This window comes from Gadus chalcogrammus, chromosome 16 (assembly GCF_026213295.1).
Source record: "Gadus chalcogrammus isolate NIFS_2021 chromosome 16, NIFS_Gcha_1.0, whole genome shotgun sequence".
In the NCBI taxonomy this organism is placed as follows: domain Eukaryota; kingdom Metazoa; phylum Chordata; class Actinopteri; order Gadiformes; family Gadidae; genus Gadus; species Gadus chalcogrammus.
In genome coordinates this window covers 22,901,995-22,929,867 of record NC_079427.1, presented here as the reverse complement: position 1 = coordinate 22,929,867, position 27,873 = coordinate 22,901,995, and the positions used below count along the sequence as shown (strand labels likewise).

The following is a 27,873-nucleotide window of genomic DNA, read 5'->3' as shown; positions in this document are numbered from 1 at the left end:
TTTTGACTAGTAGAACAAATGCAAAAAAACAACGGAAAACCAAACCATGAATATACTTTAGGTTTATAATTGAAGGTTTATGAGAAGGGTTATTTGGGAGGGCTATGTATTGATCCTGGTTCAAAATCTGAATTGAATGCATAGTAGGATAAGTCCTAAATATGGATGCAAATTGCCCTCTTTGGGTTCAACCACTTTTTATGAAAAAATGTCAAGAATTAATATAGAAGGCATGTAATGTGTATTTACGATATACACACAATTTACTTGAAGATTGTAGAAATATTTACTTCTATTTAAATTGCTATTATCTATTGCCAATATGCACTGATGGAACAATGTTGTTCAGCTATATTAGGAGTCGTTAAAGGTCCCATGGCATGCTACTTTATTGATGCTTTAATATAGATATTAGTGGGGCCATAACACAGTATTTGAAGATGTTCCCGAAATTCAGTCGTGGTGCAGAATTACAGCCACTACGAGCCAGTCGCACATTGAGCTTTCCCCAAACACGCCGTTTCGGTGTCAGGGAGTCAAAGCCAAAGTTCCTTACCCCCAATTCCGTCTCAACCATGGCTGAGATAACCCCAACTAGTCTTGTTGTGGAAATACCAGAGACGTCAGAGAACCCGACGTATTATGCTAACACCAACAGCAGAACGGTTATCCAATTAACAAAGAAGTGTACAACCAAGTGTACAACTTGCGTTACAGCCTGTGTTTTCACGCACACACACACACACATTGGCGCTCGCACGGTCGTAGCTCATTGGGCAAAGCAGAGAAAGGGGAGGTAACATGTCCTCGGTATGACGACATGCGGGGTACAATTCAAAATTGGCGCGTCTACTATATAACGTCAGTTAGAAAACCTCATAAAGTGATATTTTCATGCCATGGGACCTTTAACAATTAAATGAGCGTGGCCTGTGGTCCTCTGCTGTCCCCTATTGGGACTGCTTCATACAGAGCTCAGCAGACTGCTGAATCTGGTCACAACAACACTGAAAGTAATGGAATTAATGCTCAACACGAGAAAGGACAAATTAAATAAGCTCATTGAAAAGTCTATACTCTGAACCACAGTATAATTATTTGTTGGTTTTAGGGGCAGTTTGAAGTGGATGAGAACCACTTCAACAAAAGTTACACCTTTCTTAAAGTTTTTCTAACGGAGGCCTTAGGAAAAGCATCTTCTTTAAAAGTTCCAAAGTTCACCAAAGTGGTAATGCAACTTTGACAAAGGAAGCTAAAAATCATACACAAAATATAATTACATTGATTAATTTAGTCCCACCTTCTGCAATAATAATTCAATTTGTCTTAAATGAAGAAGCCTTAAATGAAGAAGAAAGCACTGTTGTGTATTTTCTTTAATTGCAAACAGAACATTGACATTTCTTTCTAAAAAAAATAGGGATGTGGAAGTAGCTGCATCTTTATGATCATTTAAAGAGTAACCAAATACTAAATATAATGCAGAGAATACAATCAGAAAAGGTAAGACTGCAAAACCAGATATTCCTTTTGATTTGAACGTATCATGTGTTTACTTGGGGTAAAGGTTAGAGTGTCAAAAACAGGTCCTTATAAAAACGCATTCAGCTCAAACTGGAAAACAGCAAGATGACACAGGGTACATGCGATCATAATCCTATAGGTATTACAGGGAGATAATGCATACTGTGCACACATGCTCTTTCTAGAAAAGATCACCTCTGGTGACCAGTTGTGGAATACAACGGAGGGAGGACAGTCTAAAATGTACAGAGTAGCCACCTACACGCGTTGTTAACTGGGTTTCCTTAAAGGTTCAGACTCAACCGTTTGGGCTAACTTTTTTTGTACACATATATGTATCTCCCCATCCCTTCTGTACACGTTAAAAAGGCTTTGTACGGTGCAGAGTGCTCACGAAGAGAAAGAGCACAACCAAACAAATCAACATAAGAAAAGAACCAATAAAAACTCAGATATGTCTCTATAAACAACAGTACATCAGAATAAGTGGCCTGGGGGCCAACAGTAGCCTGTTCATGTGTCCGAACACAGGACCATGTTTACACTTAGAGAGAGGAGTGTGTCCGCTGTTGCAGGTCCAGGCACCTCCTTTAACCCGCAGTTGATTGACACACACACACACACACACACACACACACACACACACACACACACACACACACACACACACACACACACACACACACACACACACACACACACACACACACACACACACACACACACACACACACACACACACACACTTGAACGGATGCTAGGCAGTACTGAATGTGATTTTAAATACATTTTGGTCTATTTTTTCTGTACAGGTCTTGCACGGCAATTAACAGTCCTTGAAAAATTAAAAATAACCAAGGAGACAGAAAGTGTACGAGCTGCCATGTGTTGTGGGCACACTCTAGATAGGTTTGCTATCAAACACTTGGCAGACATGAATAAAATGTATTAAATTTGCAGATTTTTAGATACAATATGTTGTGCTCTTTGACTGGAAAAGGCAGGGCATCCAGTGGCATTATTGCTCACAGATGCCTGCATCTTAAAACTGTGCTTGAATACACAATGACTATCATTAAGGTCCAAAAAGAAGTATAATACATGCTTTACATACAAATATCTACAAGTTTGCAAACATTCCTTAAAAATGGGCTACCATCCCGGACAATGAAAAACACACCGGTCAAATAAAACGCATTAAGATAACTACTCCAGTCGGAGGTTGGACACGAGGCCTCCAGTGAAGGAATGCCCTGTTGCATCTTCAATGTACCGCGTACGATGTTGTAGGGGTGGCCTCTTTCCCTATTCCCTATTCTGGTTCTTTGAACAAATCATAACCTGGTAGCAAAATAGGACATGAAAACAAGAGACTGCGCACATGTGAAGCCTTCACATTTCTTTGAAAACTGTAAAACTAAATCACAGCCCTCCCTCTGTCCAACCTAACCATAAAGTGCATGAGCTAAAACAAACTGAAAACCAAAAACCTCTAAAGGACATATTCCATTGCAGGCTGTTTTCTGTGTATAGAGCCTTTTTAACCATCTCAGGGTTCCTACCATTAAAATACTTGAGGTTCTTCAAGACGCGCAGGAGACACCGGTTCTGCTGAGAAGTAATAAATTAAAAAAAACATGGACAACTTAAAAACCAGTTAACAGTTAAAAATGTTAAATAAAACATCCATACAGATAGTGGAGTTTTAAAAAAAAACTAACTGTTGACCAAAGTCTTTTGAGGCTTCGCAATGTCCAGTCATAAGTTATTGTTTTTTTCTTCAGAACGGGAAAGAAAAAGCAAACAATATCCTGAAAGTGGGACTTTATGTAGTTCTGCTTTTGATCTGATGTGCAGTTAGTGTCATACAGTCTAGTAGGAAAGAAGTTGCGGGACAATGCACCTTGTGTATGTCTATGGGTCCATCCGTTTACCCACTCCAAGATCGATTTGGGTAATCTTTGGTTATGAGTTTGCACATCAGCCATTTTCTCCAAAATCAGGTACGGTAACACTGTCTGCTGCGTGGTTTTCATTTTACAAAAAATACGTGAAACCAAACAAATTGCAAAAAAAAGAGCTTGACTTGCTACAAGAGAGAACCAGAGGATTGTGGGTGTTGTAGTCAACAGTCAAAGAGAATGGTCCCTGTGTGTCCAGAGCATTACTCGTACAGAGTGACGGTACAGTAGCAAAGGGCGGAGATACGCCGATCCACACTGGCCTTGTCTGCAGGAGGGAGGAGGAAACAAACATAAGCAGTCATCAGTCCTCAGTCCATTCAGTAGGGACGGTCGGCCACAACGCTCTCAGGCCGATGTTAAGTGAGGTCACTCAATGGGACCGTTCCTAACTCAAACTCTGTGTGGTTTCACCTTGTGTCACGGTCGTAACCAACCCACAAAATCAAACCCCTGGTACAGACCCGAAGACAGGTTATAAACAGACCTAAAATGTCCGCAACCCCCGAAAACATCACGTGAATGATGAAACAACATCACGTGAATGATGAATAATATAATACAAATTAAAAGCAGGAAACAGCAGGCACTCACACTTGGCCACGTTCTCCACGTCGGCCGGGTCGTTGAGAATCTTGGAGAGCCCCTCCAGCAGCATGGCTGCCTTGTTGTAGCGGTAGGCGATGTCCTCCGTCTGCTGGAACATCTCATCCAGCGCCGCCGATTGGACCTGAACACACCCACAGGGTTCAACGGTCAGGGCTTTCATACATGAATGTTCATTTGGAATCTATTCCAGATTTTAATGGTCATGACTTCAGGTTTCCATCCGTCGATACAGAAGAAACTGTTCTATGCTTTACCTCGATATGTATCCCCGCTTTTCTAAGTTGATACACAACGTCTTGTTCTTCATTGACATAGAATTTAATATTTTAATAATAATAAAACTGATTACAATAATGCATCTTTCATTGGGACCCATTTTAAGGCACTACAGATAATAAAAAAAACACCATGTCGGCCTATGCCAGGGTGGTCCTCCGTCCACAGAACAGGAGCGCCTCCCTGACTCCAGAGCTGTGAGGCGTGGGGGGAGGAAGGGGCAGAGTGTGACCACATACCATCTCCACCGCGTGGTTGTAGATGAGCTTCTCGGCCGTGACGCTGTTGATCTCGTCCACGAAGCGCTGTTTGTCCGAGAAGAAATGGTTGAGCCGGTCGGTGAGCCGCCGGCACAGCGAGATGCAGCTCTTGTAGCGTTCGTTCAGACTTTTCACCACTGAGGAAGAGATGCCCGTCGACTGTTGAGACCATGTGTATAATGGATGCGCACAGCGGAGCGCATCAACATTTTCTAACCACCACATTAACATCTTCTAATGCAACGCAATCCTATTATGTACACAAAGTATTCAAAACAATAATCCCTGCTTATCAACACATTGTCAGAGGGGATGGTTGTCTAAAAAGAAAAGATCAGTAATACCTAGCCTAAACAATAGTTAGAGACTGCTGTGGAGGAACTCACCCTGTTTGACAGCCGTTGAAGGGTTGAGCTGGGCGGATTTGATCTGAGCCTTGGCCAGATGGAGGGAGGAGGCCAGGAGCTGAGCACCCTTCATATACAACACCAGCTGCTCCACCTGCCTGTAGGGGGGGACAGTGTTTCATAACATGAGTCACGTGGCCACACATCACCAGTGCAGCAAGTTCTGCAATGACTGTGGTTTTAGGTTCACAGCCCCGCGAGGTAAACAGACCTGAATCGTCCATGTTAAAAAATAAAGACATTGACTGAAATGTGTAAACAAATGACAGTCACTATTTGCCATTGTTGTGACATGATCTAGGTTATTTATATATTTTATCAAGATATTATGTATGACACTGCAGAGCTTTTCGAAAAGTGGGTCAATAACACTTTCATAACAAATTAGCTTTTAATATATTCCCACATTGAAAAAATATGCAAACCAGTCTGCAAGGCTAGGGTGGTGGTTCTGCGGCAGGAGGATGTAGAGCGGTTTTGACTCATTAACTGAAATAATGACCTAGCTACTCACTTCCTCATTCCCAGCAAGTAAAACAGTCATCAAGACAGCCAGCTTTCCTTCTGGAAGGGCAACACAACTACTGACCCTGCCTCCTCCCCAGGCTCCTCTTACCCCCAGTCCCTGCTGAGCTGGCTGATCTGGTCCACCACCACGCTGTCCTGCGGGGGGTAGAGGGAGGCGGCCGACGCCCCCAGGTCCGTCCCGCCGGCCCGCAGCGCTGCGATCTCCAGCACTCCGTCGCTGAAGGACAGCATGGTGCGCAGGTGCAGCAGCGTGTCCGTGTGCTCCCGCTGCCCGGGGAGAGACAGAGGCATTGAGGTCAGCCCCTGTAGGGGCCGCGTGTTGACATTGGGATTCAACCCTCGTAATACAAAGCCAACCTTTGTTTTTTCTCTGTTCCATCGCTGGTTGATCCCTTTTTTTTTTTTTATACACATATATAGCATACACAATATGTTACATTCAGATTTACATACATTGCATTTACTATTTTCCTACCATAACGATTCACCCCGTTTTAGTAAGGTCCTGAATTCATAAAAGGGGAGGGGGGATTATAGCACCACGATAAAGTGTAACACATAACACATACAACGCGACAAGGTGAGAGACAGACAACAGAGGGAAACGATACAGGACGACATCAGAACTGACAAAACGTGACTGGACAAGACAATTGACAAACACAATGGGATGGTATTAAAGATTGGGTGGAGTGATCTGTGATTCACATTAAGGGGTCACGGTTAGGGTGTATGCGTCATGTGTGTTACATTAAAAAGTGAACCCTCCTTCATGGAAGCCAACTAATATTAAACTATTACTATTATCTTTAACCAAGTCCATAAATGGTGATCTGTAACGTTGTTTTGAAAGCTAAATGTTGATCCCCCCTCTCCCTAACCCACCTCCATCAGGGTCTCCTCTGGCAGCTCGGGGGCTTCGAAGGTGATGAAGCCGTCCAGGCTGGGCGGGGACGTGCCGTAGGGGACGTAGCGCAGGCTGCTGGGGCCCTCCGCCGCGGGGAGGCTACCCACGGAGCAGCCTGGGGGGGACGTGCCCATCGCCATGCTGGGGGGGGAGCCCACGTACACCCGCCCGCTGGTGGTGGAGCACAGGGAACCTGCCGAGCTGTTGGAGCCCACTGGAGGGGGGGAGAGAGAGAAAGAGAAAGACAGAGGCGTGAGGTTCTTCTCTTCTCCAGAACAGCAATATTATTAGAATATTGTCAAAGTGCTTATTGTTACGCTGGGCTGTTTTCTCCGGATAGGAGCTGAACAAGGAGACCAATAGAAGAATGGGGAAGAGTGACACAGAATGAAGAAGGGCAACGACACATAGGGAGGACAGCAGAGGAGTGCAACAGTACCTCAATCAAAAAGGATCACAAAGGGCTTTGTGAAAGGCAAATTAGGTAAGCACTGAGGGAAGGAATTGCTGGGACTTCAATATTGCTAAATACTAAATCTACTGCTCTACTCAGGCAAGCCAGGTTAGTAATCGGAGGTTATGAAGCGCATGCAGGAGGTATATTCCGAGCTTGGCGGGCTGCGGGTGCTCGTAGTTGTGGAGACTATCCCCTAGCCTAGCCTAGCCAAGCCTAGCTTGGCCGAGCTTGGCCGAGCCTAGCCGAGCCTAGCCGAGCCTAGCTGAGCCTAGCTGAGCCTAGCCGAGCCGCTGTCCCGGTAGCGGGAGCAGCGGGTCTCACCTGAGGTGGTGCGCTGTCGGGTGCCCAGGTGGCTGCAGGTGGGGGGCGTGCTGCTGTTGGGAGGTGAGCCCACAGTGAACAGGACAGTCCGGGGACTGGCCCCCCCTCCCTGAGCCAGCCCACTCGAACCTGCAGGGGCTGGGGTGAGGGAGGGAGGGAGGGAGGGAGGAGGAGGAGGACCGCCATTTAACACACTAAACAGCCAAACATGCGCTCTATATCACACAGTGCTTCACACACACATGCGCACAATCACCTAAACACGCACACACAGCAAACCAGGGTAGGGAGGGCTCATGCCTCAAGTGTCGATCTGTTTTTTTTACTCTGGAGTCCACACTTTTAGTTCACTCGTACAATCTTTATTCAAATTGTTTGAAAGCAAAACAAAAGCCTGTGCGGTAAGTTTGTTCAACATGAGCAGGTTGAGGAGGTTGGGGATGTGTGTGTCTGTGTGCGTACATGTATGTGTATTAGTGTGCATGTACCTGTGTCCATGGGTCGCTCTGTGTTCAGGCTGTCGTTGCTGCCCTGGTAGGGCTGTCCGCCCAGCGCGATGCGGCCCGGCTGCTCCGAGAGACGGCCGGTGCTGACCGACCTGCGGGGGGGTGGACAACCGCAGCGAGCTCAGAACCAGGACTATCAAAAGCACTGAAGAAACAGTGGGGGTCATCATCATCATCATCATCATCATCATCATCATCATCCTCGGGACCCTTTCCACCCGTGTGCGTCTGAACACGGGACCCCCAGGGCCTGATGAACACCGTACCTTCCAAAGGGGGTGCGGCTGGCCTCGGGGGCGGCCTGGCGCCCGCTGGGGTATGGCCCGCAGTGGTGATGGGCGCAGAGGTCCCGGGGATCTGCCGGCGTCCTGGAGGGTGTCTGGTGGTCCGCCAGAGCCATCAGGTTACAGGACGCCTGTGTCTTGGGGATCTTGAAGGGTGCCGAAATGATCTGAAGGACAGAATATTTTAAAAGGGCAGTTTAGTTGATTAGTTGTAGCACTTTAGAATAAAACATAAAACATTTCTCAACATAAGTTAATCCAGTAATAAAAATTATTAACAAATAACTAACAGTAATAAGTTAATCAACAGTTGTGTTTTTTCTAATCAGGTAAAAAAAAAATTACTAGCGGTGTTAAATAAAGTAATGGTGTCTATGTTAACTAAGGTTATGGTGTTCATGTTAACTAAGGTTATGGTGTTCATGTTAACTAAGGTTATGGTGTTCATGTTAACTTAATCATTTACGCATTATCTTATACCCACCACTATGCTAACCCCTATGCTAATGCTATATGATAATGCTTATTACTGCATTAAGAAATTGGTATTACTGCCTTCATTCATGGTAAGCTAATGTAGGCTTATTGTTAAGTGTTACCTGGTTGTTCTTTACTATTTTGAAGGGGATAACATAGGAGCAAACCAAACTTTAAACCATCCTGGACGTGGTCTGGGTCAGCCTACCCTGGTGGGGGAGCCGATGATGGTGGGCAGCGGGGACTTCTGGAACCAGTCGGAGGTGCGGGGGGAGGAGCCCAGCAGCTTGGTGGGGGAGGTCCCCAGGCTGGCGGGGCGGCCCATCGGAGTGTGGCTGGGGGCCGGGTAGTTGGAGCAGGAGGAGGAGGTGGTGGTGGTGGTGGTGGTGGGCTGCGTGGGGTCCGACAGCTGCTTGTGGAGCTGCTTCTGCCGGGTCTGGTACACCTCCGTCAGGGTGGGGGCGCTGTGGAGCCGGGCCCCCAGCAGCTGAGAGGAGGGTACCGGGGAGCCTGGGGGGTGCGAAGGAGAAAAGTGTGAGCATGAGGTCAACAAACCACAGACGTTTTCAAGGGCCCTCCCGTGGAATACACAGACAGACCGTTCAGAGAGGGCCACATTGTAGGGGCAGCTACACATGAGGCTGTTAATCCTTTGCTGGGATTACAGATAAGGGCGATAGCCAAGTGCTAACGCCACCTTCCCAAATAAAAGGTCACCATGACAACCCGACCTCTCCATATAAACACAAAACACACCTGTGACACACGGGAATCTTACAGTTGTTGTGTGGGCGTTAATAGAACACCGGATTGAGTGACTCATTCATTGAGGTGACAAACAATGAGCATTCATGTTGACTGTACTGCTGTTCTATTACTGGTGCTTATCTGTTTATTACTAATCTTTTCTCATCTTATATGAATTCTCTTATGATATAATGTCACCTTGTGTATTATAAAAAGTATAGTATTTATACTTATAAGAGGGACATTCTGTCCGTGCATAACCTTAAACTAAGTTCTGAAGCCCAGAGCACACCAAGAGCAAATTTAGGTAAAATCTTGTCGCCTTACCCCAAAAAAGCTACAGAATCGTGTTATTTTAAAGGTGCAAAGCTTGCAGAATGTAGTGGTCTACTTTGGAGATTTTTTTCATCTGTCCCAACATGGCCATGTGCTTTTGGTTGATTAAAATAAACAATCTATTTTAGGCTTTTCCTTAGATGCAAGTCAACAAACATTGTATGAAACTATGCTGTAATAATTATGGTATAATAAAAGTAATAAGGTTTTGTATTAGGAATAATAAAAATAAAATATAAATAAAATGCATCATTCACCATGAATAAGAGAACACTTAAATTGAATAAAGAGAGACAATAGTTACACTGAAATATTTGTCTGTTATACTTAAGCAACTCGAATATGATACATGACAGCGGTGTGGCGCCTGACGGTAACAAGCGAATCCATTGTACACACTGAGCTAGCCTGTAGCGCGGCGTTAGCGGTCAGCGTTGTCCCCGACAACATACCTCCAGAGGAGCTGCGGCTCCGGGACTCGTGGCCTTGGGCGTGGCCACAGCAGCAGTGGCCCAGCTGCTCTGGGATGGTGCCCACTGGGGGAACAACAAGCGCCACATTACTTTCCATGGCTGCATTCAGGCGACCCCGTTGACCGGGGCTGACACGCAAGAAAAGGAATGTGACCAATGTTCCCCGCCGACATCTTAAATGTGTCCCGAGTGACGGAGCTCAAGTCGGCATGGCAGTGGCCTTACCGAGCGGCGAGGGCGAATAGGGGCGCGAGCTGCCCGTGGAGAGACGCCGCCCCACCGCCTGAGGAATGTCTGCGGAGCCGGGGGACCCGGAGGGGGCCTTGGGGAACCCCATGGGGCTGGTGTTGGAGCGCCGCACCGTGCCAGACCTGCAGGCCCACCGAAGGAGAGGAGGACGGGGTTAGCGGCCATTAGAGCAAACACGAGAGGCCTTCCCTGAAAACAGACCGCAGGTCTCGGCCAATAACAACCTAGTAGGGTCGGGAGAGCGGGGAAGCTATCCCTCAATATACTGATATACTTATATATAATACTGATATAATAAATATACGGGAGAGGCAACTTATGATGGTCCGGCAAAACACAGGGAGAGCAGTTGAGAAAGAGCATACATGGAGTCACACTGAATCACGTTTCTCAGAATAAACAGGCTGACATGGACTATGGCCACTTTGGACTGCGTTACCACTCACTAGCACCACAACACAGGGCAACACTGACTCCAGAAAACCCCTTAATTTGTCTTCACACAACTGACTTCATGGCAACGAAAACTTCCTCTGTTTCCCCCCCCTCCACACACACACACACACACACACACACACACACACACACACACACACACACACACACACACACACACACACACACACACACACACACACACACACACACACACACACACACACACACACACAGCTGATGTAACTCAAGTGAAATATTCACAACTGCATAAATAACTTAAATGTTATAGAGTCGTATATATAGATAACTTTGTTTGACTTGTTGATTCATGTTATGGATATGAAGGCATTCTCTGGAGGCAACTTAACCATAAACCAAACATTATCATTATTCTTTAACTTCTTTGACATCTTAACAAAACAACTTATTGTCCTTCTGCTTAGCTTAATTTTGTAGTTTCCATCAACGTCAAACTTGGTGATCCCCTAACAAGCGATAACACATTCCATGGGGGTGGTCCATCAGGGGGGAGGCGAGCTTGCTCCTCCCCCACGCCGTTGCCTCTTACCTGGGGGAGCCGCTCAGCGTGTTGGTGGGGCTGCTGGAGAGATTCTGCTTGATGCGTTGGTAGTTGCGCACCTGGGTGGGCACGGGGATGGGGGTGGTCTCGGCCCGGGGAGACACCATGGGGGTCTGTCCCGGCATGGGCTGCGGCGGCCTACGGGACAGGAAGGGGGAGAGGAGCACCGCGGTTAGCCAGTGTGGTCGGGGCTGCTGCTGCTGCTGCTGCTGCTTCTCCCAGGGCTTCAGAGCTGGGACTTCTGGGTTGTCAACACCCATGCTCATCCATTAAAGTCCACACATGGCAACCTCTAAAACAGTTTTACTGATTTGTAAAAATAATCGATAACAAACCAACTGAAACGAGTATGTTGTGGTTTGTTTTTGCTCGTTCTTTCTTTTCTGTAGAAACGACTGAGTCGGCTTTCATAATGTTTCTCCCTGCTGGTAAAGGGAGAACAGTGTGCTCAAAAAGGGGCCGGCCGTCCATGTAAACACACAAAGGCACGACCAATGAGCTGCGTGTGGGAGGGGGCCAATTCCAGCAGCTAAGCTCTGTGGGCCGGCCCATGGCACGTGCAAGCTGGAATGGGTGGACCCTCTATGAGCAGGACGGACACGAGCCAAGCAAAACAAGAGGGGAGGAAATGGAGCAAATTTGCATTATTTTGTTATTCCATTGGAAACAAAATGTTCCTCGCCAAGAAATGACTGGGTCACCAAAAGGGGAAATCTGCATAATATGGAACAAAGAAAGGAGATAGGACATTGGGAGGAGTCTTGCCAACACTGGTGGGGGAAGGGAAAAACAGTTGGAAACCAGTATTATGTAAGGGGGTTAAAAGCAGGGGAGGGAAGAGGCAAGGGGGAGAGAGCCATGCTTGCTGCTCCACGTGAGAGATACTGCTCGGTACACAGGCCAGGACAAAGAGCCCACAGAAAGCCTCCACATGTTCTGTTAACTCGTTGAAATTCTGAGAAGCCAGAATGAAAAAGTGTGTTTGCGTAATCTCCCAGTAAAAAAATAAAAGAAAGTAAGTGTATGTGGAGTGGAGCCTTTTTTCAGTCCTTCAGTCCCAGTTTAACAATACTCTGAAGATAGTCCTCTCTGCCTTTCTCTCATCAAGAAGTGACTCAAAGAGAAAAAACAGCAAAGCTGCAATGTAGCAAATATACATCAATGTGATACACTTCTTTAAGCGTCTATAAATAAAGACCTATGTCTATATCTATTTGTGTGTATGTACGCAAATAGGTTTGGGGTAACAAAGGGTCATTCATATAGCATTCAACCAGCAATGAGAGAAATTATTCAGTGAAATTAAGAAGAAAAACAAACAGGAAGAACAGATGGGAAAGGCAGAAAGCCAAAGGTAAGAGGACCGTTTTGCCTGAGGCTATATGACGAGTAGACAGAAACTGATCGTGGGAAGAACAAGTCTGCTCCAGCGCAAGTGGATGCAAAGTTTCAGTGAAAGGGAGGCCAAGAGAAAGAGTCAGAGAGAGACAAAGAGCCAGAGAGCACAAGACGTCACTAAATGATCGTGTTGCTTTAAGAGATGACAGTCTAGACGCGTGTCCTTTGGAAGGCTGGGTTCGCCGCAGAAGATGACCCCTATCGAAACCAAGAACACAGCGATGCCTTCGTGGGTATTCAGTGCATGTTGGTCATGACTATTATTATCTCGCTGTTATTTTAGAGTGCTGAGCACATCGCCTTGTTGTTCGTTTTTAGGTCCAACAGCTACTGCAGCTCTAGCACACACACAGTATGGGCCGCACTCGCAGATTAATGAAACCATGGTCTGACATGATTCACTTCCTGTGTACAACAGGAGGCTGACCATCAGAGGAAAGTAAAGCAATATATTTATAGCGTCTGCCAGATCAACAGCAGCCAAATTCACAGGCTGGTGACGCAAATTGTTGCATGACAAGGGAAACAGAGCAGCCAGCTCTGCAGCCAGGGAGGAGAATAAAAAATATACACACAGTCAACGGCTGTGCATGTGTGTTTGTGGGGTTATTTATGGCTAAATAACACACCATGATTAACCTCTGACACATGTATCACAGCGTCATATTTCCACTGCAGACCCAAGCTATTTTGAACCTTGAATACCATCCACTTACCAATGCTTTACCACTCAAAGTTCTGGTTGTTTAATGTGTAGCGAAGGAGAGTGTGGAGCTTTACCGACGACATGCCAGCTGCTCTGTTTGCTTGTTCACAATTTTTTAGTCACGTGGGGTGAAATTATATCAACACAGGGGTTTAGCCTCCCGGCATGTGCACAAACGACCACGGAGCAAGTGGTTTGTAGGCGGTGAGACACTCTGCTTGGATTCATCAGGGATGTTATTATCGGCGTCATCAATGTTATAAGAGGAACAACAGCGTGGCCTCACACTCACCCTCCACACACGAGAAATTCACCCGACGCCCGACGCCCCGCCCCTCCCATGGGCTGGTCATCTGAGAAGAGAGGAGCAGAGGGATTAGTTTACTGTCATGAAGGCACACACACACACACACACACACACACACACACACACACACACACACACACACACACACACACACACACACACACACACACACACACACACACACACACACACACACACACACACAACCACACACAACCCTAGGGAAGAACCATACTTCGTGTTGATATCAATGCTACACCAGAAGGTCCATTTCAATTAAGAAGTGTACATTAGAAAGGCTTGAGGTCATCTCAACACATGGATAGTAATATCACCTTTTGTTTAATAGTTAATAGTTTAGCCGTGCAACACAGAATCCATCGTTTGTGGGACTGGGAGTTGTTATCTTTGAAGAGGTAGCAGGTGGGGAATGTGTTTATGGGTTCCGGTGGTTTGTTGGTGAATGGGCTCATTGGGCCCGTGGAGAGGCCCTTCTGTGTGGCTTCCTTTTACTCAAGTGATCTCCATTACGTGGAGCCGCCCAACAGGTGTGTGTGTGTGTGTGTGTGTGTGTGTGTGTGTGTGTGTGTGTGTGTGTGTGTGTGTGTGTGTGTGTGTGTGTGTGTGTGTGTGTGTGTGTCCCCTCACAGCTCTCTGTGGACAGGTGGGGCACCAGGACGAAGTCGTCGGCGTCACTGGAGGAGTTCTTGCTGCTGGTGCTGCCCACCGACTCCTTAGACAGCTGCAGGTAGTTGGGTGGACCCAGCGGGGGGGAAGACAGGGCGTCCTCGGCCAGGGTCTGCATGTCCGGGAGGGACTGGACGGGGGGAGCCGATGGGGCCGGTCCGTACGCATGCAGCAATTTGAGGAGGTGGAGGGTAGAGGGAGGGCAAGCGAGGTGACAGGGGAGGAAATGTGGAGGAGAGGAAGCAAGGAGAGGATTAGGTTTTGATTTGGCTGCTGGAAAATGCAATTAGAAGGCACTCGACGAGGCAAGGCAGTGCTGACTGTCAAACTAATGCAATCCCAGCCCTGCAGAGAAGAACCAAGAGCTTGTGGGAAAACCACTCTGCCTGCTTTCCCACTGGCTGTGGCATGTAGCGAAACGCACGCCTTAAGAGTGATGCAGGGCTGCTCCTACCAATATCATCATCCTTTATCACTAAATAAAGAGCTTGTCTTCATGAAGCCGTCAGTCTGACAACTGATCTACATTATGTGGAGCCGCAGAGCAGGCGACCCAGCTGCTATCCCCGGGGACACGTGCGCCTTGTTATGCTCTCATAGTGCTGACTGTGAACACCAGCTGCTGCTGAGGTTATGCAGTGAGTTTATGTTTGAGATTGGTGCAAAGTGATGTCACTAACCGAGACCTCCCCATGCAGGCGATGTGCTGTGTCTGAATACAATGTAGAGTATCAGGCCGATACTCACAGGTGGAGAGTTGTAGCGAATACTGGGGGAGCTTCCACAGGATCCGTCTGACACGACATGAGCGGCGCTGGGGACCGGGACTGGACACGCTGTGGCGGGGGGGAATCAAAAGGCATTAACGGGACGTTTGGGGATTCATATTGGACTACCAATCCCAGGGATTGGAAAATTAAAGCAGTACTCACATTTTTTTATGGTAGATAACGGCTGCAGGAAAGGATGGCCAAAGAACATATCTGGGGGAATAAACATGAGATCAGGCTGAATAAGGGAGCAGGGCATTGGCCTTTGAAAGACATCTCCCATTACATCCATGGACAACAACTCATCCACGTTAATGGCTTCCTGTCAGTCTGAGATGTGTTGTCAGCACTAACCAAAGTCCATTCGGTCCATCTGGTTCCTCTGCAGCAGACCCAGCAACAAGTCACTTAGATGGGGAGATGTCTCTCTTGGGATGCTGAGGGAAGAAAAACAACAACCAATCCCGCCTCTTTTAGAATTTAACACAACACCAAAACTAAACCTCAGAAATTATCTGGATCAAACATTAGCTCTTGCAGTAGCACCGCCTTATCGGCTGATATTGTGAAAGGTGGCAATAAAATGTGTTTCTGTTCAACAGTTTTGACTTACATTGGCTGTAAATTCTTGTTCTTCTCATAGAACATCCTCAAGTCCTGAGGGCTATTAGCCTATAAAATGAATAAAAGAAATTATATAACACACACACACACACACACACAGACACAGACACAGACACAGACACACACACACACACACACACACACACACACACACACACACACACAAAGACGTTTTCTCATCCACGACTATAAAACGAACCACCAGCAGCTGCAGGGGCGCACCGACCTGAAAAGGGGGCTTGCCCACCAGGCACTGGTAGATGACCGTCCCGATGCTCCACAGGTCGGCCTTGGCGTCGTAGTTCTGAGACATGATGACCTCTGGGGCCTGGACAGGAGGGAACAAGGTCAGCGGAGGGGGGGGAACTAAACTCTCACACATACTGCTGAGTAGGTGGCTATTTGAGAAGGACTGGTAATAAACTGAACCCTCACCATGTACATGGGGGAGCCGCACAGCGTGGCGGCCATCATGTTGCTCTGGAGGTAACGCGCAAAGCCAAAATCCGCTGCAGGCAGGGGGAACATTTTTAAAAAACAGGCCAGTCAGCAGTTGTCTGTTATAACATCTATTATTCAAAATCTCAAACAAGAACAATGGTCAAAGGAAAACATCGGTATCACCTTATTTTTAAAACATTGAACAGCTGAAAGTAAAACTATAAATCCAGCTTGTCATACAACACAAACACATAATATATCCAGAGTTTCTTAACTCCATTCGTCATCATTCAACATGACAAATGACAAATAACAATTAAAAGACAACATTATTCATTTGTAGAACAGGATGAGAAGGACACTCCTGTCTGGGTTCTGGGTTCAAAGTGCCCCATTGGGAAACATGAAGCCAATGTCTTCACCTATTTTGATGCGGATGCCGTTGATGCTGGACTTCCTGCGTCCTAGGTAGGACAACAGAATGTTCTGTGGCTTGAGGTCGCGGTGGATGATTCCCTTGCTGTTCAGTATGCGCATGGCTGCCGCTATCTGTTGAAGGAATGTCCTCAGCGTGTCTTCTCTCAGCGTTCCCTTGGCTAAATGGGAGAAAATGAGTCTTACAAGTCTTACAACAACAGTGGACATTGCAGTAATGCTCTGACGAATGTTGGCCCCTGATTGGAGAGAGGGTACTCCAATTAAAAAAAGAAGCACTGTCAGCCATGTGACTTTGGCTGAAGGCCATGAACAAAGACCTCAACTTCAACTCATCTCGACGATCGTGCATGAGCACTAATTGATTGGCTTGGCCTGATTGCAGAAGATGAATCGGGATATCATGGTGGCTGTGTGGGACCAGACCTCGGGTCGGGTTTGACCCGGTCTATAATGGTTCCCTTTAGCTACATTTTATCTACTTGAGGCCAACAGACATGGAAGGTGACGAGTGTCCCTTGAGGGTAGCCCAACACTGTGGCCTCACTGCTTTGCTGACTACATGATCTCTAAACTTGATAAAGAAGGGCCTTTGTGCAGAGCTGGGACGTTTTCTAGACAAGCCTCACATAACAAAACACCAATACATACAGTACGGACAACGACTCTCTCTCTCTCACAATAACAGTACACATAAGCATTAACCCCCACCACGACACCCATAGTCAGCATGTCTTCCAGAGAACGCCTCTGTTAATTTCCTTCGATCAACAACAATCCTCTCTAGAGAAAGAAGATTTGATTAAAAGCTATGCTTACCTTGCAAATAGTCGGCCAGGTCACCTCCATTGCAGTACTGTGTGAGGTGTAGAAGTGGACAAATGATTTTTGTCAGAAGCAAACAGAAGCAATCTGAATGCACATAATTTGAACAGCATGTATGTCTTTTTCGTGGTCCAATTGTGGCTTACATAAAAGCAAGGTCATGTAGTAAATCTGCCAACTGACGTTATTTATATCAGAACAGAAATCCCTATTAAAGGAAGCTAGCTCTAAATCTCTGCATTACATCAAATGATGTCGGGAGCAAAATTAAGCCAAAGTGAGGGAATGATTAACCTTGGTTCATATCGTATCATAGTTAAACTGAGGTCAAAATACTTGTTTTGAAGCTGAATATGTTTCTTTGGTTTTCCTGCAAAGCAAACTCTCTAACCCCACACAATAAGAATCTTCGCAGGCCTTGATGATCATTACATCATTGAAACTGGTCTTCACCACGGGTGAAGCCAGCTGTTCTTCACCACATGTAGCTGTAATACAGGCCGACTGGATTTAAGAGATCATCTTGAGATTACCTCATAGTTGTTCATGGAGTGTGTATAGCAAGGTTCCCAGCAGCTTTTACTACAGTCCCACAAATTACTTTTGGATTCTTAACCAAGCATGACTTTAGCTTAAGTATAACCCATGCTCATTTATTCTTATTTTGATGTAAAATAACATAAATATGGGAACATATAAGCAAAAACAATTCCTAACATAATAGCGATTGTAAAAAACAGCATTCAAGTTTTACAAAAACAACAGCAGGTAGAAGGAGAGAAAACAATTATTGTTTTTCAGGCAAGAGAGCTTTATAATGTAGCAGTAGAGGAATGACAATCTGGCAATGGCTTTCAAGTTTCAAAGAAAGGGGTTCCTAGAAAACCGGATTGAGGGAAGCTGGGGGCGTTTCCAGCTAGAGTATTTGTGGTAACAGAGTTTGTTTTGCCTCTCCTGCATGCCAGAGGTGTTACGAAACAACCAGACTGAGGGAGATATTGGTTGGGAATACAAGGTTTCAAACATAGAGTTGCACTTACCTCCATAACCAGGAACACAGAGTTAGGCGTTTCCTGGTAGAAATTAGGAGAATCAAGAATTCAGTGAGTGGAACACCATTCATCAGCTTTTTTTGCAGTTGTGTCAGAAGTACAACTTCCTATTAGCCAATGGTTTCCTAATGGAAAACACCACAAACAAACTTGCCAACTGGTTGGGTGTGATTCCAAGAGTCTATTTCCCAAATCATAACAACAGTGTCTTGTATCAACTAACTTTTCAAATGTATGCAGTGTTGATTTGGAGTATGATTGAGTGAGTGAGTTTGTGTATGTTTGTTGAACATTTTTGTGTAATTTTAAGCAGCGTGTTAGGCTTAAACATATCTCTATATGGTTCATTTAAATAAGTAACTGCATAAGTGTTTTTTAACAAGCACATACTGTATCAACTTCAGTTTGAGTTTTACTCATGAGCATCAGAGTACCAAGCGTGTAACTGGCATGAGGACAAAATAAGTCGGATTTGACTTTCATGGCAAAGCCGATGATGGTCTGGTTGCAGATGGTGGTAGGGGGATGTGCGAGTCGCTAGACCTCAATGGCAGGAGGAGATTACATAATTTAGCATGTTCCTAGCTGGGGGGGGGGGGGGGGGGGGGTAGAGAGCATGGGCGTGGGAGGTTTCTTTGAGAGGTCAGATGCCTCTGGAGATCAGAGAGGAGCTGAACACTGAAGATGTCAGGAGCTACGTAAAACCATCAGCGACGGCCGTCATAAAAACACAAACACGCATCACTGGAGTCTCTTAAGGGGCCTACACACCCCCCAGACTCAAACCAAAGATCAACTGCCTTTATCCGACCAATTCGTTATCTCACATCTGACCCATTTGGCAGAAAAGTTGCATTGAAAGACACCGCGAATTAACAGTAGCGTGCATGTTCTGCACTTGCGTGAGATGCAGACGGTAGTCTCGCTCCGCCCATCCCACGCACCGCAAAGATTCGCTCACGCAACCAATAAGTGGCCAGACGCCAACGCTCTCAGACTTCGCATGTTGAATTGGACCAGACAACGTCTGCGCAGTTCCAAAAGCTTCCAACACCGCTGAACACACGGAAAACATTTCAGATGGCCAACGGTTGGGCTAGTGTGTAGCAGCCTTTACAGACCACACCAAGCACAGCTCATAATTAATAGCATCAGTCAGTAAGTCAGTGTGGCATTGAACAGGTAAATCACAGGAGCTAACTACATCGTCTCGGATAACACACAGTTGGTTGTACTTTCTCTCCGATTTAGTGTTGTTTTCTCTGTGACTGTATAGGCAATAGGCACATAATAATCTGTGAGTTAAAACAGCACCCGTCAATGGTTTTCAGCAAACAGCAGGAGGAGAAAAGCCATGGACGGGTGGTGACAACAGCTCAGATGAAGTGAATGTTGTTTACCCGGAGTGCTGCCCAACCCTCAAATGGGTCACAGTGTTCACTGAGTATGTACACTCATATCGGGTGTTTTTAAAAAAAAATGCAGACTTCGGACTCTGCAGGCATACTGCCATAAAACAAGGGAGTCACCAAGGCCTATGTTCCTGTTGGAGATTATTACGAATAGAGCCCGACCCCTATATCGGCGGGCCGATATTAGGCATTTTCCAAACTATCGGTACTGGCCGATTAATTACTTAATTAATTAATTAATATATATTTTGGTTATTGTGTTATGTTCAACAGACTTTGAGTGTCATATCTTACGTTTTTATTTTTATGCATTTAATTTATCAGAACTTTAATAAATTTAGATTTTGACTTTTCTGTTGTGACAAAAAGATAAAAGGTTTATTTTTTCAACTGCATTACCTTATTATTTTAATGAGGACTCATAAATAACTACAAATAACCAATGTTAGGGAAATCTGTTTATGTTTTGTAACGTGTTTCTGGAATTTCTTTTTAAAATATATATCGGCAGAAATATCGGATTTTTAAATCACCAAATATTTGTATCGGTATCGGCCTTAATAATCCTTTATCAGTCGGGCTCTAATTACGAACAATTCTGTTCAACCATCCTGGACTGGCCAGCGGTCACATAAACCACATCCAGACTCTTAAGATGCACTTCTATACCTTACCGTTTCGTGTATGCTCAAATGCTGGTAGGTAGGGCTGGGCGATATGGACAAAATCTTATATCACGATATGAGTAATTTTATATCACGATATGGATATATATCACGATATGGTATTTTTGAAGTAAATTAAAATAATAAATGGCTTAAAATAACCATACTTCACATTTGATCAGTTTTTTCTTTTATTTTGAACTTGAATTTCCATGCTTACAAAAGGAGTAAGTAGCGAACAATCTGTCATTAACTGCAGTGTCATATAGTGCAAACATCTTGTGAACATTGAACTGTTTTTTTAATACAAATAACATTTTTTTTTAAAGGTGTGCTTCACACCTGCCTGGCTGTCAGTCAGTGCAGTGTAATATAAAATAGAAATCACTTCATCACACAAATATTTTAAATACTAATTATACACTTATAAAATAAAGTTATGTGCTGTGCAAATAGCTGGTGGTAAAAATAGAACTGTTTCTTCAATACAAATGAGATTTTTTTTCAAGTTAACAGGTGAGTCTCACACCTGCCCTGCTTCAGTCAGATCAATATAATTTTTTTTTTTTTTTTTTTTTTTTCTCTCGGTATAAACGATATGGCCAAATCTCTCCCGGTAGACACTTTCATATCGTCCACGGTATGATATCGTCATATCGCCCAGCCCTACTGGTAGGACCCATGTCTCGGTCAATAACCAGTGTGTGCTTGTGCGTAATGAGCTCTAGAAAAAAAGTCCTCCGATGCAATGTGAACATTGAAGCACATTCCTAGAAAGCCTCTTGTATAACTCAAAGCTCTCCCCCCCGCCCACCCAAGTACAGGCAAGACTCCCCTCTCCTTCCCCCCACCCCCAAGCCTTTGTTTACGGCCTTTACAATTTCACTTCAGAGAAGTGTGTGTGTGTGCGTGTGTGTGTGGGTCCGCCCCTTAGGTAGAACACTTTGTTCCCATGGTGGAGGAAGTTGAGGTTTTGTTTTTCGATTGGCGTATGTGTCATGTGACTTTTAAGCTTCATAAACAAACCCTCACTCATTCAGTCTTTCGTTCATTCTTTCCGTCTGTTAATCTGAAATAAGGAATTCCCTTTCACTGTAATAACACCCCTGCACTATCAGATACTGTGCATTTTATCATTCCCCTATTATATTTAAGCCTGGGGTGCATGAGTTGAGTGCATTCATTTTTGCCTTACATGAATGGTAATTATACATTATGAAATATGCAAAGCTGGAGAGACTAAATACTGAACCATAGCCCAGAAAGTACCTCCTTTCCACAAGAGAAAACAACTCTGCACAATGCAGGACCATAGTGTGTTCATGAATTCACTGAATGTAAAATAATATTATATGGCACAAAAGTATTAGGTAGGTATTTTCTACCAACAAAGGTCTTTATGTGTGCGCATAAAACCCATACACAACTAGTATACGTCTAAAATAGGTGGCCTATTCTGCATTGCATTGGCATGAAAATGCACACAAACAAGGGCAAATCATTTGGGTCAGTTGTATTTTAAACATATAACAGCAGGCCTCCAGTGGGAAGCCTTAACCCTAACCATTAAACAAATAGAGCAATCGACTTGCACAACATACCTATAGATCATTGCTAACATTACTTCACACTTTCATCGTGGGAAATGTGTAAACAGTTGCCAGCAAGGAAATGTATACTTCAAAAAAACAACAAAAAGGTAGTACTTAATACCTGCACTCTATATTATCTGTAAATAGAAAAATAACTATGAAAGAAAACTGAGGTTATCAAGATAACGACAAATAGCAAACAAGAATGTGGATACTTCGTGGGAGATGGAAAAGGGGTTGACAAGGAATACATGAAATGTACAATGGCCCTATCCTTTAAGTCACTCTTTACTGCAAAAGGATTCCGTCCTGTGACTTTCCCTTCTCAGAGAACACCTTCTCAGACCCCAATAGCCTACAACCTTTCGGCCAACGACAGCTGCAGTAGCCCAACACACAAAATAAATGCAAGAACAGCTCATTTCCATTAGAGATTATTGAAATGAAATGACTTTGTGTGGCATATCCTATTTGATAATGTAACATGATGCATTACTATAAAAGAATACAACAAAGTAAGCAAAAGATGTATCCATCTTGTGGGGATTACAAGAAAGACCTTGCAGGAGATGGATGATATGGAACTCTGACAGCATAAAGACACAGAACCCAAATGACTCCCAACACTGCTCCTAACGTTGGCGCACCAACAAGCATCAAGCCTTATCAGTTCAGATCTCATATCCATGCGTCCTAAGCCACATCGGTTATCCAATATAAGCAAGCACCACCCGCCACCACCCCATATCCAATAGAAGCCCATTCCACATCAAACTTCCCTTTAGACTCATAGCAAACATACATCTCTGCTTCTCAAGACAGTTATTCTACTTCTAATGAATGGGTTGCCCTTCATTTTTGAATAGTTATTTGATTAAGTTCATATTTTTGCCGTATCAAGAATAAGAAATTCTGATTCTTTGTCTTTGATTCTATTCTTAGACATTTAAAATGATATATCTTCTAGAAAAATTATGTCCTTACTGTCAAAATGGTCCACCACTGCACTAACATAATGAATAAGTAACCAGCGTCATCACTAATTTAGCCAGCTGAAGGTAAATTGATAATGATTGGCGGATTTAACGATTGGTGCCTGGCCGGGTTGGTCACATGCAGGTCACATGGCCTCATGTGTGCAGTGTACAGTGCGCTGTGTATGTTATGTGTTGGGGCGCACGCCCCACTTCTATAGATATTGGCTTGTTTGTAACATCTCAATACACATTTGTCTCTCCTATGGAAGTCGACAGGGCATTCCAGCCATCCACAGCATTAGATCCTTCTAAGAGAATGACCTGCGTTCTTACCAGGAAAAACACAAGAGTTTTAGCCCTAAATCCAGAAAGGTGCATTTATGACCATGGATCTGATTGAGGGCAAGGCTATAGGATGGAAACTTGAGACAACAGTATTGAACTCCAGCAATACTAGGGACTCTGCATCTGCCAACTCTGACAAGAGCAGGAGGACCTAGTGGAGGCCAAAATGTGTTTTCTGTCTGAAGTAAAAAAAAAAAGGCTGAAAGAAACATTGATTCTCTAGGGACTTCTCTAGCAGATTTCTATATTAAGGTTCTATAGGGAATTTCATTGTTATTCTGTGAAAGATCACAATGCGAGTAAGAGCAGAGATGCGTTATCTGAATACTGTAGCTAGCATAGAGCAGAGCACAGCTTACTCTAGTTTTATATCATTACTCAAACCTTAATGTAAATACATACGCTCTTAGACGTATAAATGAAGCTACCGAGAGAAAAAGATTCACCTAGTTCTATTCAACATTTAGTTTAGCAGCCTAATCTGAATAGAGCTGAGCTTGTATAATATTAGACAATATGAGCAACGTGTTAATAAAAAAGGGGCATGATCACACATAATGGATCAGTACCTTTGCAAGACAACAAATACATTTTTCCTCAGAAAAATCTTTTTCAAATACATATTAAATGAGGGCGTACCTGGACATCGTAAAGTCCCACAATGTTTTCATGTTGAAGTTCCTTCAAAAAAGAAAAAAACATTAATTATTATTTCAAAGAAGAGCTACATTAATACTGATCGAAAGGAATGTCAAATAATCATTACCGGGTAACAGTCAAGTGAGAAGAAGCATACGACACTCACCTTTAAGATTTTGATTTCCTTGCCAAGGAGGATCTGGGACTTCGACAAGTTCTTCTTATTAATGTTCTTGATGGCCACCTCCCAATCTGTCTTCTACAGTACAGAAGAAAGCGGGGGAGAACAGGAGAGAAAAAAAACAAGAAGGGGGGAATTAGTTTAAATCCCTTCAGATGTCCCCTGTCCCTCAAGATCAGGGTGTGTTTGTGTGTATGGAGTCTAGCCAGCAGGCGTCAATGGCATTGTCAGTGTCTGCACCATTTGCGGGAGAGAGGGCCAAGGAAGTGGAAAAGTAGTGGGGTATTTTAATTGCAAACCTGGTAACGAGAAGGCTTTTCATTCTTGCCCATGAACAAGCCTCGACAGGGGACATTGGAAAATAATACTGACCTCTATTCCAATGAACGAAAAGACTTAAAACATCAGTGGCCAATAAAGACTAGGTCAATCAAGTCCAGGGAGAACAAATGTTCCCTGGGAAAAGAGGAATGAGAATAAAAGCAGCTTATAAAAAGGAACTGCAAAATGAGGTCCAGGGTACAGGAGCGGTGCAGCTGTGTGCGTTAAGTTAAACTGCACAAAGAAAGAAATCCTATTAATGAAGAGGGACATTTTCTAAAGTGGATCTAGGCTAATGTGAGATGTTCTAGCTCGGGGAACGTGGACCGCCTTTGGCAGGCCTGAACTGTGATAAAGAAGCCAACCTGGCGTGCTGTTGTATACATTACACTGTTGGCACCATGAATGGCTGAAAGGCCCATTCTGCCAAGTGTGGCTGATGACAGGAAACCTACCCTCCTCCTTCACCAACATAGCGCGAGGTTGGGAGTAAAGGCAAACCAACTTGGAGGTTTTGTGCCACAGTGTAGACTGGAGGTGAGTCATGCCGTGTGAGCACTTTGTGTATTATGAGGAGTCACTTGAGAGATGCTGAGATGCCGCTACCCACATGATCTCATTTGTGAATCATGGTGGGATAACGGTGGGGTCAGAAACACACAGATATAAACTTCAGCAGCACTGCTGGATTCACCATGATAGGTGAACCTGTGGTGAAAATACCATGAGAATAACATCTTCCCACAGGAAAACATGAGGTCCAAGTTCACATGATCTCAAGAAGTGTTTTGTGGCCGTTTGCCTGTGAAAATTGATTGATTGATTGATTGATTTCATTTATTTCAGACGTATCAAAATACAAATCAAACATCGCAAATAACACCAAACAAAATAAAAAGCATGACACTACAATAAACAAAAGCGATGTGCCAATTATTTCACAAAAGAAAAACTCAAAATGACGCAAAACAATATGCAATGAGAGAGTAACCTACTCCTGCATCGCTCTGGCCCTCCACTCCTATTGTCTTCTTAAGTGGAACTGTCCCTAGAAATAGCACAGAGGGCATTCACACGTTTTTCAGATGCTAGTGGTTACAAATATACTTGTCACATGGAGGGTCCATTTCAGCAGGTCACATGGCCTGATCACACTGGCTTGCAAAGACAAGGCGGCAAGGTCAGAATTCAGATAATATTGCCTAGACCCTAGATGGCTGTTTGGTTCGCCTTTCAACCTCTTCAGTTGATTAGAGATTAGAGCTATTTGGTCAGGGGAAAAACTGAAACAATGCATTTTCTCTCATTTCTTTTATGGTCATATGCAAAGATGCGAGCAAACACAAACAGACACACAATTAAAAAACAGATATTACCTCTATTCCCAATGTTGTGTGCATCTTCAATTGTGTCTTAAACATAAATATACTCTGAAAACATCACCGTAATAAACATGTTTTAGTTTCAACCTCACCATAACACGATAGCAGGTGATTGCAGAAGAGCATGAATGGTCCATGCACATTCCTTACATAACGATGACTCTTGTCGTGAAACACGCCATCCACCCTGCAGCTGTAGTACGTCAGCAAGCAATTCTGGTGCTTGAATCACCAGTTTCATGAATGGACGTATGTTGCCACCTCACACTGCTCACAAACGCTACTCAAATTCAAAGATGTAGGCATTGAAATATAACAGATTAAAACGAAGTCGCAATGCCTGCGTGACTTACTATGATAACATATACGAAAAAGGAAATCTGGTGATTTGTGTTTTGATGTTGCAGAGTGGCACACTGCATTATGCATTGACCCAGATTTCCAAGACAAGCGTCATTTTGCCCTTTTCTTCCGCACACACACATAAAACTGGGAGCAGGTGGATGTTGTTTTGGTGTGTGTGGATGATTGTGCAGATTGTGAAGCATGTACCTTTCTGTGTCTCCCTTTGAAAACGACTGCGAATGCGCCATGTCCGACCAGGTCCTTCCTGCTGTACTCGAAATCCCCCACGGTCTCCATGATGAAGGACGTCCCAGTAAACAAGGGTCCTCCTGATTCTGTCTGCAGGGCGCCGAGGCTTTTCACTCTGGGCGAAACGGCGATGTAGTGAGCTGGTCACTCCAATGTCGTCCCTCTGGTGACTCGTGGTCCTGATGTGGGCAGGACGTATCGCTTTAGCAAGGGGCGTTTATATTCGTCCTGACAACCTTAATCATAGCATATATCTTCTGCCCATGTCTAGTTATAGACTTATCCCGAGGTCCGCTGTGTCAGTCCCTAGCACCAGCTGTCCACTTCGGACCTAGTTCATGAGCCATTCATCTATCTCCGGGTTGCACGGCAGACGATTGCGTTCAAGTGAGCCAGACTGTGTAGGATGACAGTCTACATGATGCCGTCCTACACGTCGCCCTGCAAAGCTGCTCCACCTGCAGAGGGCCACGACTATCTGACCTCCAGCTGCAGAGGATCAGGACTATCTGTCCTCCACCTGCAGAGGATCAGGACTATCTGACCTCCACCTGCAGAGGACCAGGACTATCTGACTCTGCTAGTCCCGGAGAGACACAACGCTGCTGCTGCTGCCCCTCCGAGTCTCATGCTGCCAGTGGTGGTCTTCTGCCTTCATGTTAGTGTGCATCCGATGGGGTAAATATCGTGGTTGTCATCACTGTCACCTCGATGTTAACTATGCGATCGACCTAAAACACAGCAGACATGACTGACTAGCTGGCTAGCAGTGCAGAGACACACACAGAGGCTTTAAATTTGGACAGAAGGCAAAACAAATGCGAAAATAAATCCGTTTGTCGTTGGTTGTGTCCTCTTCCGAAATGTCCTTTTTCTGCAAGACACCGTCCTCCTCTCTGGTCAAATAAAAACAATCCTGGCTCGATGAAAATCAATCTGATCCGTTTGACATCAGGACACTTTGTACAGCAAATCCTTCGTCGACAGTGGCGTTCATTAGAAGCTATCACTACGTCCAACTCGACTCTTACCTAAATGGTCTAACATTTGTATTTCTTGTCTGCCTGGTTAAAATCAATTGGTCCGCCGTCCAGAGACTGCCTTTAACAATACTGAAACGTAGTGCGGTGTTATTGCTTTATACAGTATCCTTCCGCGCGGTGTTGCGCCACGTCGTTCC

At 44.8% G+C, this 27,873-nt stretch overlaps 1 protein-coding gene across 1 annotated transcript; it reads right to left on the bottom strand.

Moving 5' to 3' along the window:
• Positions 1-313: 313 nt before the first annotated feature.
• ulk2 (unc-51 like autophagy activating kinase 2) lies at positions 314-27,820 on the bottom strand. The gene is made up of 27 exons (XM_056611028.1): positions 26,652-27,820; positions 24,382-24,474; positions 24,216-24,257; positions 18,574-18,606; positions 17,528-17,564; positions 16,696-16,869; positions 16,268-16,341; positions 16,059-16,160; positions 15,822-15,880; positions 15,563-15,645; positions 15,371-15,421; positions 15,186-15,274; positions 14,400-14,568; positions 13,737-13,797; positions 11,329-11,478; positions 10,299-10,444; positions 10,053-10,136; positions 8,726-9,027; positions 8,023-8,207; positions 7,739-7,848; positions 7,251-7,388; positions 6,451-6,686; positions 5,654-5,832; positions 5,017-5,135; positions 4,610-4,767; positions 4,080-4,215; positions 314-3,753 (listed from the first exon to the last, which is right to left on the bottom strand). Exons 1-27 carry the CDS (start codon positions 26,739-26,741, stop codon positions 3,689-3,691), a joined length of 3,165 nt encoding a protein of 1,054 aa, XP_056467003.1. The 5' UTR covers positions 26,742-27,820; the 3' UTR covers positions 314-3,688.
• Positions 27,821-27,873: the final 53 nt, after the last annotated feature.